This window comes from Mirounga angustirostris, unplaced genomic scaffold (genome assembly GCF_029215605.1).
Source record: "Mirounga angustirostris isolate CCGP_5_RB_7025 unplaced genomic scaffold, mMirAng1.0.hap1 SCAF_6, whole genome shotgun sequence".
Lineage (NCBI taxonomy): Eukaryota > Metazoa > Chordata > Mammalia > Carnivora > Phocidae > Mirounga > Mirounga angustirostris.
Window position 1 is genome coordinate 154,855,006 of NW_026991714.1, and position 12,157 is coordinate 154,867,162.

At 51.3% G+C, this 12,157-nt stretch overlaps 1 protein-coding gene across 1 annotated transcript; it reads left to right on the plus strand.

Moving 5' to 3' along the window:
- The first annotated feature begins 855 nt into the window (after positions 1-855).
- On the plus strand, positions 856-11,932 carry LOC123841958 (cytochrome P450 2E1). The gene is made up of 9 exons (XM_064593551.1): positions 856-1,052; positions 1,981-2,140; positions 6,461-6,610; positions 6,897-7,057; positions 7,468-7,644; positions 8,146-8,287; positions 9,997-10,184; positions 10,620-10,761; positions 11,515-11,932. The coding sequence occupies exons 1-9, from the start codon at positions 876-878 to the stop codon at positions 11,700-11,702; spliced, it is 1,485 nt and encodes a 494-aa protein (XP_064449621.1). The 5' UTR covers positions 856-875; the 3' UTR covers positions 11,703-11,932.
- The last annotated feature ends 225 nt before the right edge of the window (positions 11,933-12,157 follow it).

Here is a 12,157-nt window from a genome sequence, read left to right on the forward strand (position 1 = left end):
CCGGGGAGGAAGGTGAGTCTCCCCGGATCTGCCGCTTGTTGGGTCCCTGCTGTAGGAGTAGTGGCCCGACTGTGCCACGGATCACGGTTTATGGCAACCCCGAGCTGAGAGCCTGCGCCTGGGCTCCACCTCTGCAGCCGGCTTCCCTGCTCCGTTACCTGGGAGCTCTGCCGCACTCAGGCACCCCCGGTCTTTCTGTGACCCCGAGGGTCCTGAGGCCACACTGTCCCACGAGGGTTCCACCCCTTGCTTAGCCACCGGAGTGACGTCCCTCAGCGGAGCTGACTTCTAAAAGTTCCGATTTTGTGCTCGTTGGCTCTATCACTTGCCAGAAGCGGCCAACGGAGGCCCCTCCCCTGCTGTCTATCCTCCTGAATATCGCCTCGGATTCACTTCTCTGCTCGTCCTACCTTCCAGAAAGTGGTCGCTTTTCTGTTCAGAGAGTTGTTGCTATTTTCTTCGATCTCCTGTTGAGTTTGTAGGTGTTCAGAATGGTTTGAACCCTATCCAGCTGAATTCCTGAGACTAGAGGAAATCCAGGTCTCCTACTCCTCCGCCATCTTCCAAACCAGTGTGATCTTCTGATCCAAGGGTTGGTGTGGTATTTCCCTGGATGCTGTGTTTGCTGACTTTGGTGCAAGTGCCAGCATCCAGTGTTGACAGAGCCTGAGCACCAGGATAGAGTTTCTTGGATGCAACCACTACGGGAATCAGCTTTTGAAATGATGGCCAACAGCAGCTAATAGTAAACTAATATCTTGGGCCAGAAGAAATGGCATTGGTTGGCTGGTCACCCTCCTTCCCGAGGGTGCATTATAAAAGCTTTGCCTTTCTTCAGAGCATTCTCACAAGTCAGCAGTGACCCCAAAGACACCATGGCTGCCTTGGGCATCACAGTTGCCCTGCTGGTGTGGATGGCCACCCTAATGCTTATCTCTATCTGGAAGAAGAGCTACAGCACCTGGAAACTGCCCCCTGGCCCTTTTCCACTGCCCATTATAGGGAATCTTCTTCAGTTGGATTTAAAGGATGTTCCAAAATCTTTCACCAAGGTAAGAGAAATATTGTTGGTTAGGGGAGGAGAATTCAGGGATTAGACGTAGTATGTTTGCATTCAATTTATTGTTAGACAAGTTGTTATTCAATACCAGCCTGTTATGAGTGAACTGACTTAACAGTAGCATCCAAGAGTGATATTAATGATATTTAGTTAGTGGTACAGTGTGGGCATGGAGCCCTTGAGTGGGCATTGGCTATGGCTGGCCACAGAAGCCTCTGCTTGAGCCATGGGTTAAATGCTCTGTCACTGGCTGGCTTGGTGAGACCAGTGTGTCTGGGGCTGCTGCTGTTCACCACTGCAGTGTAAGGAAGGCCATGTGTTTACACCAGATGCACACTGTAGATGCCAAAGAACAGGGTGAAAAGTGGTGTCAACCAACCTGTGTGGTACCTCCGTCTACAGTTGTTGTGAACAGTGAATGAGCTAACAAATCTAAAAACTGAATGAGTTGCTAAATCTATTACATGAGTTAATAAAAGAATGCTATAGGGCATCCAATATGTGTGGGAAATGTTTGAGGTAAGGGAGATGTTGACAGTACTTTGTGCACCATGGAGGCTGGGCTTGTGGAGGTCAGGACAGTGCTGGCTCAGGGCCCTTCTGCAGCACCCGGGTCTAGGACTTTGACTGGGGACAGCAAACAGTGGGGGTGATGGGGCAGATGTTGGCAAAGGGTCCTCATGGGAGGGACAGGAGTCAGCCCACCAAGTTAATTGTGCCCAGGAGCCCAGGTATGCTGGAACCTTGCTCCCTGCAGAAGAAAGTCTCTATGGGAAGGGTCTTCCCAAGTCAGGCTGGACAATGACTGTCTTTCCCCAGATCCATCTGTGTTGGTCAACAAGAACTTTGGGTTTTAAGCCTGGCTCACCTCCTCTCTAAGTTCCCAGTAGTCTCACTTGGCTCCTTGCTGGTCTCTGCAGCTGGCAGAGCGGTACGGACCAGTGTTCACCTTGTACCTGGGCTCCCAGTGCACTGTGGTCCTGCATGGCTACAAGGCGGTGAAGGAAGCTCTGCTTGACCACAAGAATGACCTTTCTGGCAGAGGAGAAATCTTCGCGTTCCAGTTGCATAAGGACAGAGGTGAGCCCTGCTTTTCAGAGCACCCCACCCCCATGGTGGGGTGGGAGCCAGGTCCTGAAATACCAGGGCTGATGACCACATAGCATATAGTACAACAAAACAGAAGAATAAAGAGACCCTCAACAATTCATGTGCTCAGCATACACTTTATTGAAAGCTACTATTACAGACTCGTAGCTGAAAAAACAGGACCTCCAGCACCCACACTCTGACCAGCAGTACAGATGTGTTTATAGAGAGATACCACAGAGGGAAATGCCTTGGCAGATGAGCTGTTCCTTCCTCCCACAGACCTTCCAGCCTCCTGGGGCCTCAGTCTGGGGAGCTCTTCTCACTCACAGCCTCACCTGCTTCTGGGTGTTGGTGCTCCATGCTCTGAGACCCCTCACCTAAGATCAGGCACTGACTCTCACCGGGCATCCTGTTTGTTTGTGGGGCTTAGGTCAGCTGCAGTTCACATTCTAAACCTGGAGGCCTCTGATACCCCACCTGTGCTGTTCTGAGCACAGCAACCCCAGCTCACAAAGGGACTTCCACATGGTTCCATCTTGCCAGCGCCACCTCTCTTTCTTCTGCAGCCCATGTCTCCAGAGCCCTGGGTTCCCATATCTAGAATATGCACTGTTACCTTGTATTAGGGATCTGTGGTCTGAGTGTTTATCTGAGTCTTTATCGTGTTCGCTTCAGCAGCACATATACTAAAATATCTGAGTCTTTATCTGAGTGTTGTCCAGACTCCCGACTCCAGTGCCTACCTCCTGTGTCTCCTGGGACATCCTGGAGCCCATGGGGGCACCTGCTCACAGCTCCTCCAGCTCACAGCCCTGTGAGCGTGCTGCCCACCACTGTCCGTCTCCTGACCTTGTGCACTGATTCTCTTCCACTTGCTCACTGTCGTTTTAGTGAGATTCTAAAGCAGATTAGAAATAAAGCAGTGTCCCATCTACCCTACAAAACCCAGAAGCCTCTAGTTTTTCCTGAGTTAACTTTGATGACAAATTTCTAGAAAACCTGTATCCATTTTATGCAGAAATTTTGAATTGACGTGCTTACAGTTGCATCTGCTGTTCTCATGGTGCCATCCCCTTATTCCCATCTACATTCACAAGGTCATACCCTGTCACTATCAATGGCATTTCATTTTCTTTCTTGGACATTGTGGGTTTTTACTCCTTTGGGGTTGCCAAAAACAAAGTTAACTTCCTCAGTCTTTGTCATTAACACCAGAGGAGCTTTGCGGCACCACAAGAGCAGGAGTTGTGGGGTTAAGGAGCTCCATCCTGGTTCCAGAGAGCCCTTATCTGCCACTCATGGTCCAAGTCATGGGCCCCTGAATGCAGCCAGGCAAGGGCCATATTCACATTCCATGCGTTGGACTCAAGGGGGCTTTGTCCTGTCCTGCCTGTGGCTCCCAAGTCCTATTTTCACATGTCCCATGTAGCCCAGACCCTATAAATGGGATACCTTTGATTCCCCAGGCATAATGATGCAAATGTTAATTATCAGCATAATATTGAGCACAGGGCCCATGTTAATTTCAATAAATTTCATTTTAGTGAATGTTTATGAGGCTCTGACCCAGAAGCATTACTGTCTCCATTTCAGGCTGTTTTGGTTTCCAAAGTCTTGGTTCCTCTGGGATCTTCCTCTCTGTCTCTCTGTCTCTGTCTCTCTGTCTCTCAGTCTCCCTCTTTGTCCCTCTTTGTCTCTTTGTCTCTGTCCCTCTCTCTTTCTCTGTCTCTTTGTCTCTTTGTTTATATGTCTCTCTGTCTTTGTCACTCTGTTTCTCTGTCTCTGTCTCCCCATCCCTCTGTCTCTGTCTTGTCTCTTTGTCTCTTTCTCTGTCTCTGTCACTCTGTCTCTTTGTCTCTGTCATTCTGTCTCTCTGTCTTTGTCTCAGTCTCTGTCTCTCTGTCTCCCCCTTTATCCCTCTCTTATCTCTCTGTCTCTGTCTTTGTCTTTCTCAGTCTCTGTCTCTCTGTCTCTGTCTCTCTGTCTTCTCCTTACATTTTCTGGCATCTTCCATCTTCCCCTTGCCACACAATTCTTCCCAATACTATTTTAGAATTGTCTGCCTCCTTGTCCGTCCCCCCAGTCCCCATGTCACAGCCATTTGGGAAGATCCACTGGGCATGCCCTCTTCCTGCCTTCCCTGCCAGCTTCTTGGGTCCTCAGCCCACAGCTGTGTCCTCTGACCTCCTGAGTGCACACACTCTGGTGTGTGCTTGTCTGCCCTGCATTCTGGGTCACCGCGTCTGCTGCAGGCACTGGAAGATGGAGGCTGCCCTCCTGCTGAGACCATCGTGGATCCCACAGACACACAGGAATATGGTCACATATACCCTGGGTTCCCTCCCCGGGTGCCCAGCTGTGTCCCCGACATCTACCCAGCAGGCTCCAAAGCGTCTTGCAGGAATCCAAAGCTGTGCATGCACAGACCTGATTGCAGGACCCCCAAACACCATCCTAGCTGTGTGTTTAACCTGGCAAACAGCACCTCTAAGTACGGCCCTGGGTGCTGTGTACCCTCTGAGCACTCACAACCAGTTAGGGGCCATGCTGTGAGACCACCTGTCTGTCTCTACCTCATGTTCCCTTCAGGGTGGAACTAGACCTTAGTCTGGCCTGTACTGCCGCCCTCCTCCCAGCCTCAACTCACACCTCCAGTCCCTCCTCCCCACCTCATCTCACACCTCCCGGTCCTTCCTCTCCCCTCATCTCACACCTCCTGGTCCCTCCTCCCTCCTCTTCTAACACCTCCCAGACCCTCCTCCATCCTCTTCTAACACCTCCCGGTCCCTCCTCCGCACCTCATCTCATACCTCCCGGTCCCTCCTCCCCCCTCATCTCACACCTCCGCGTCCCTCCTCCCCCCCTCATCTCACACTTCCCGTCTCTTCTCCCCGCCTCATCTCACACATCCCGTCCTTCTTCCCCACCTCATCTCACAACTCCCGATCCCCCCTCCCCCCATCTCACACCTCCTGGTCCCTCCTCCCCCCCCATCTCACACTTCCCAGTCCCTCTTCCGCACCTCATCTCACACTTTCTGGTCCCTCATCTCCCCTCATCTCACACCTCCCGGTCCCTCCTCCCCCCCTCATCTCACACTTCCCAGTCCCTCTTCCGCACCTCATCTCACACTTTCTGGTCCCTCATCTCCCCTCATCTCACACCTCCCGGTCCCTCCTCCCCCCTCATCTCACACCTCCGCGTCCCTCCTCCCCCCTCATCTCACACCTCCCGTCTCTTCTCCCTGCCTCATCTCACACATCCCATCCCTCTTCCCCACCTCATCTCACAACTCCCAATCCCCCCTCCCCCCATCTCACACCTCCCGGTCCCTCCCCCCCCATCTCACACCTCCCGTCTCATCTCACACATCCCGTCCCTCTTACCCGCCTCATCTCACAACTCCCAATACCCCCTCCCCCCCATCTCACACCTCCGGTCCCTCTTCCGCACCTCATCTCACACCTCCCGGTCCCTCCTCCCCCCTCATATTACACCTCCCGGTCCCTCCTCCCCCCAATCTCACACCTCCCGGTCCCTCCCCCCCATCTCACACATACAGGTCCCTCTTCTGCACCTCATCTCACACCTCCGGGTCCCTCCTCCCTGGCCTCATCTCACACTTCCCAGTCCCTCCTCCCCCCTCATCTCACACCTCCGCGTTCCTCCTCCCCCCTCATCTCACACCTCCCAGTCCCTCCTCCCTGCTCATCTCACACTTCCTGGTCCCTCCTCTCCCCTCATCTCACATCTCTCGGTCCCCCCTTCCCCCCTCATGTGACACCTCTGGTACCTGTCAGGCCCACCAGACTTCCTTTTAGAATATGCCATGCCTCAGCCTTCCTCAGACCTCTGCTTGTACCTCCAAGAGGGATGTCCATGAGGTCTTCCCAAATCCGACGGTTGGCAGAGTCTGGGAGCCGAGTGACAGCTCAGGTTTTAGTAAGGACACTTTTTTATTTGTAGTGTGGAGGTTAGAAACCAGTGGAAATAGGAGAGCTTCTGGGAAAGGGGTTGGGGGCTTTCTCTTGGTGGGCAGCTGTGATTTTGTTTCACGTGGGAAGACTCCGGGCAAAGTGGAAAAAGACAGTAAACTGATGGTGTGAAGAACACTGGGGGAGGTGAAATGTCAGGTGGAAAGCCAGCCTCAGGGGTACCAGTCAAGCTTCCGGACACCAGGTAGCCCCAGTGCTTGGGTGCCCAGGCTGGACAGTTTGCCACTTGGGTCCCTCCTGCTTGGAGCCCCACGCCTTGTCACACTGCCCCAGGGGGTCCGCAGTAACTCCTCTGCTGTCCCCTCTTCCCTAGGGATTACTTTCAACAACGGACCAGGCTGGAAGGACACCCGGCGGCTCTCCCTGACCACGCTCCGGGACTATGGCATGGGGAAGCGTGGCAATGAGGAACGGATCCAGAGGGAGATCCCCTTCCTGCTGGAGGCGCTCAGGGGCACCCAGGGTGCGTGTGGCCGCCAGGTCCTTGCACACTCAGGCTGGGGGCAGCCCTGGTGGACCCATGAGTCCCAGCTGGCACCGAGAGGGTTGCCTTAATCCACAGACACTGTCTGCATCGCAGGGTCCTCTCCATGTCCAGTGTGTTCATCCGGAATAACTGGAAAGTACAGGGACCCCCAGTAGGCTCCCACAAGCCTCGTAGAATTATGGGGGTGCTTAGGATGATGGCTCACAGGCGCTGGAAAGTGTTAGTGGCTGGGAGCTGCCCTGACCACTCCCCTGTCTTCCAGGCCAGCCCTTCGACCCCACCTTTCTCCTGGGCTTTGCCCCCTTCAACGTCATCGCTGACATCCTCTTCCGCAAGCACTTTGACTACAGGGATGAGACGGGTCTGAGGATACAGAGGCTCTTCAATGAGAACTTCTACCTGCTCAGCACACGCTGGCTCCAAGTGAGGCCCCCCCCCCCCTAGTTTGCACCTACCCGTGGTTGCTCCACTGAGGTTAGGAAAAGGACAAGGACAGGAACTGGGAGACAGGCAGACAGGCCCTCAAAAGCCAGAGAACAGCCAGGGCTTGTGCAACTTGATAGCCTGGATGTTGCTTCTGGAGACATCCATGGGGCCCGATGTTTCCCTTGCTGACCACAGGAGGCCGTTTTACCCTTTGAAACAGGACCCCACTAACACGTGACCTCACACACCCCACAACGAGGTGCCAAAAAGATACTGTGAGCCAAAATGTTCTAAATAATACAATATGATGTCCATAAATTCAAGTTGGAGAAAATAATTAGCCCAGTACACAAAACCATGTTGCATCTGGAAAAAAAAATAGAAATTCCCTCTCTCTCTCTTTCTAGCTTTATAACGTTTTCCCAAGCTATCTGCAGTACCTGCCTGGAAGCCATCGAAAAGTATTTAAAAATGTGTCTGAAATAAAAGATTACACTTCAGAAAGAGTGAAGGAGCATCAGGAGTCGCTGGACCCCAACTGCCCCCGGGACTTCACTGACTGCCTGCTCCTGGAGTTGCAGAAGGTACCGTGCAGACCCTGGCTCCATGGACTCCATGTGTTTGCTGGTGGGGTGGGGGCATGCATGTGCATGCTTCAGACTGACACTGTGACACTGCTGGGCCCACACGGGCATGCTCTGATGCTCCTGGTCCGACCTCACACTGGCTTCACATGATCATCACACCTGCTCCTAGAGGTGTGGGGACACAGCCAGCCTGCCTGGCAGAACTCAAGCAACACACACCGTCCATGGTGTGGCCAGCAAGACGGCTTTCTTGGAGAAGACCTCAGTGGCTGTGGGGCCAGGTGCGTGGGCCTGTAGTCAGTTTTCTGGGAGCCTTGGTTTCCCTAACTGTGCCATGGAGACGATCATGTCTCCAGGGGATACCCTCATGCACACCTGCCCTCTCCCTGTGGAGCTGGCTGAGCTGTCAGGTTCTTTTGAGGCTGAGGAGGACAGAGGTCTCTCATCCACCTGAAGACGTCTTCTTATGGAGTCCGTGTCTGCCTCTAATATCTGCAGGAAAGATACGGTGCAGAGCCTTGGTGCACCTCGGACAACATTGCTGTGACCGTGGCTGACCTGTTCTTTGCGGGTACAGAGACCACCAGCACCACTCTGAGATACGGGCTCCTGATTCTCATGAAATACCCAGAGATCGAAGGTATGCCAAATAGCAGGCAAGGATTCTGGGGCCATGGATTGTCAGGCTGGAGCATTTAGGGTGAAGCTTTCTGTCTGCAAAATGGAAATTGGCATTGCTTGTTAATCCTCATGGCAGTGACATGGGGATCACTGCATGAATTCAGTGGACGTGTTCTTGTATATGATGGGTGCCTGGCACTCTTGAACATCAATTCCTCACACCCCACTGACTCACACCTGATTTCAGAACAGAAGAGCCAGTACCAGCGTGGAGAAATGCAATGTCATCTGCATTCTTCTCCACAATATAACCTACTTATGACGGTGAAAATAACATCTACCTTGCCCCTGAACGAGACCTGGCTTGCTAGGCAGAGCAGGGAGAAAGAGAGGGCAGGATAGGGTGAGGGTGTCCTCATGGCTAGCGGCCAGGCCCCTGGGCCCTGCTCCAGGGAGCCCCATCACCCTGAGGCATGCTTGCTGTTGCTGCTAATGATAATTTGGCTCCTGCTATGTGCCAGGCACAGCATGAGCACTGAAATACACTGTGCTCTTAAGGGCAGCTGTTTTAGGATATGAGGTAATTTCCCCCAGGGATGTGGAATGTCACCTGTTCAAGATCAGATCTGACCCCAAAGCCATTGCATTTTCTGTCTCATAGAAGGATGAGGGGTGAAGGAGCCAAAAGTCTCTGGAGCAAAGCCTTTCACAGATCTGAGAGAACTTCTGACCAGTCTGTACTGGGGGAACTAGACTGAAAAACTGTTTTACATGATTAATGATAAGTAATCTCCAATATAGAGAAAAAGAAAATAAATATGACTGACACCCTTACACCATTGCCAAATGTAACATGTGTTAGCCTTTGCAGTATCTGCTTCAGGGCTCTTGAAAACAGGTTGCCGAAGCCCCTCCTTGGGACCTGTGCCTGCGCCCCCAGACTTGTCCCAGGACTGTGTGTGTCATCTCTGTGCTTGGCTTCATACATTTAATGTTTGTTCAGTATCAGCATACCAGCCATACTGGGTGTGTTTTACATTTTTACCTGGGAACCACATGGTACACAATTTTGTTACAATGGGTTGCCATGCTTACCCATCCCCCACCCCCCTCTAAAACCCTCAGTTTGTTTCTCAGAGTCCATAGTCTTTCATGGTTTGTCTCCACCTCTGATTCCCCCCCTTCATTTTCCCCTTCCTTCTTTTAATGTCCTCCATGCTATTCCTTATGTTCCACAAATAAGTGAAACCATATGATAATTGTCTGAGTGTGCACCAGGAGTAGAGAATAACAAAAGGTTCTTAGAAATTTCAGCTGGAGGGAAATCTCTGTCTTAATTATGACCCCAGGCTGGTTGCTGATTCGGCAACCTGTTTGCAATAATTGAATTTCTGTATTTATTTATTTTATTTTATATTTATTTTATTTTACGTGTGAGAGTCAGGCCCCGGCAGAAGGCAGAACACGACTCCCCACTTGTTTCATGAAGCTAGCACTACTCCTGGTGTAATGTCAAGAACTGGATCAGTTATGATCAGCTGGAGGCTAACACATGCTAGAGACTTAAATAGCCTCGCAGAGTGTGGCTCTCATTGGCATTTGTGGATCCAAAGTATCCAGGACACCCCAAAGCACTGCTGAGAGTGCTCCATAAGCATCTGCTGGGCAGAGGGGTGGTTGGGTGCCGAGCCAGCCTGGCATTGATCTATTCTATTCATATCTTGGCAGAGAAACTTCATGAAGAAATTGACAGGGTGATTGGGCCAAGCCGAATCCCTGCCATCAAGGACAGGGTAGAGATGCCCTACATGGATGCTGTGGTGCATGAGATTCAGCGATTCATCGACCTCCTGCCCTCCAACCTGCCCCATGAAGCAAACCAGGACACGGTGTTCAGGGGATATGTCATCCCCAAGGTCAGTTGTGAGCCTGGAGTGCACACCATGAGCACCACCCTGCCAGCCCATCAGCTAACCCACCAAAAGGCAGGATCCTTTGGCAGATTTGGCTGAATGGTGGGGGACAGGCCTGCATTCTGCCCCACAGAGTGCTGCTTCCCCAGTAATCCTCACATGGACCTGGTGACCACGGAATGGAGAAAATCTGGAAGGGGACCTCTGGGCCAGTGCCTGGGGTTTGTGGTACTTCCCAACCTCAGAAACCAACAACAGTAACATCTAGCCTGTGAGCTCCTCTTCTGATGAGTGAGATTAGAGCTCTTGTCATCATTTAGACCTGACCCCTGACTTCTTTGCCGTCTAGTCCTTAAGCAAACGACTTCCCCCACTGGGCGTCCCAGTGGAAAGCTCATGTTTTGTTAATTTGACCGACACAGGCCTTTTTCCTTCTAGGGCACTGTTGTAATTCCAACACTGGACTCCGTCTTGTTTGACAACCAAGAATTTCCTGATCCAGAGAAATTTAAGCCAGAGCACTTTCTGAATGAAAATGGAAAGTTCAAATATAGTGACTATTTCAAGGCATTTTCCGCAGGTAAGAAGAGTGAAGATGTAGGGCCTTCCCTAGGGAACTCTCCCCAATTCCATGGTCAAGCACCTGTATGGGGGACCCAAGTGTGTTCTCCCCTGTTCATAGAGGTTAAATGACACCTTCTTACCTGAGGTCCTGGGAATGAGATGAATTATTCTTACTTCATAGCAGATACTTCTCTTCATCCAGTGCTAAAACTCTATTTAATAGGACTTAGTGAAAATCTTTCAAAACTGCATTCCATAATTCTCCATAATTTTAAACAAGATTTAATAAACAAAACCTAACATTTGGTTACCTGGACTCATGGAACCATCTGGCCTTCCCTAGGCTGTGTCCCAGTGCCCTCTCTCAGGCCCTTGGTCTCCTCCAGGGCCTTCCCTCAGTGGCTGGTGGGAGGGAAGTATGTAACCAACTCAATAACACTCAAGGTTAGAGCACTGGCTTCTGGCTGTGGCCCTACTTCTTTCCTGAAAGATGTCAGGGCGAGCAATGGGCAGAGATGGCTCTCCCAACCCCACATAGGTTTATGCTGCTGAGTCCTGGCGACAGGAGCCATATGAAGGCTGGTCCCTGAATGTGTCTATCATGGATATTCTTATACTGAAAGGTGTTATGTGCTTCCTTCCAAGGGGCAGAGAGGGGTCCGTTCCGCTTTAGGGTGACGGTTTACCCACAGCCCCCTCTGCTTCCTTACCTGTGCTGCTGTGTCCTGAAGCTGCCTCAGAGTCTCAGCAGAACTACTGTCATTTCCAGGAAAGCGGGTGTGTGTTGGAGAAGGCCTGGCTCGCATGGAATTGTTCCTGTTCTTGTCCGCTGTTCTGCAGCACTTTAACCTGAAGTCTCTTGTTGACCCCAAGGATATTGACCTCAGTCCCATCCTAATCGGGTTTGCCAAGATCCCACCCCATTACAAACTCTGTGTCATTCCCCGCTCGGGCTGAAGAGTCCCGCCCCATCCCCAGGCTCTTCGATGCAAACCTGGAGTTTTCCTGCTCCCCCCATGTCCCCTTGGTGCCTCCAGGAAGACCCTCCTTGCACAGTCTCAGTGAAAGTACTCAGGGAAGAAATTGGGCTAGAGGTGCTGCTTTCTAGAGTTATGTACATCAGATGAAATTTGACAGCAAAGTCCAAAAAAGATTGTGTAAAACTAATTAAACAAATTGAAACAAACTATGACCTACTTGAGTCTATGTTGGGGTGCCTGGATCAAGGGTGAGTGAGACTATAGTAATGTAAACGCACCTCTTCCAGGAAAGTAGAAGTACCCAGTCACCATGATTCACAAAAGAGAATACAAATGCTGTTTTGTAGTTTGGAAAAGGGGAAAAATAATATACCTTTGGGTTTTTTTTTGAATTTCTGTATTTATTTATTTATTTTTATTATGTTATGTTAG

Excerpts from the sequence above, each read along its gene's own strand:
- LOC123841958 (XM_064593551.1), top strand. The coding sequence starts at position 876 with ATGGCTGCCTTGGGCATCACAGTTGCCCTGCTGGTGTGGATGGCCACC. Across the intron at positions 6,611-6,896 it reads GGCGCTCAGGGGCACCCAGG|GCCAGCCCTTCGACCCCACC; the intron begins GTGCGTGTGGCC and ends CCTGTCTTCCAG. Across the intron at positions 7,058-7,467 it reads TCAGCACACGCTGGCTCCAA|CTTTATAACGTTTTCCCAAG; the intron begins GTGAGGCCCCCC and ends CTCTCTTTCTAG.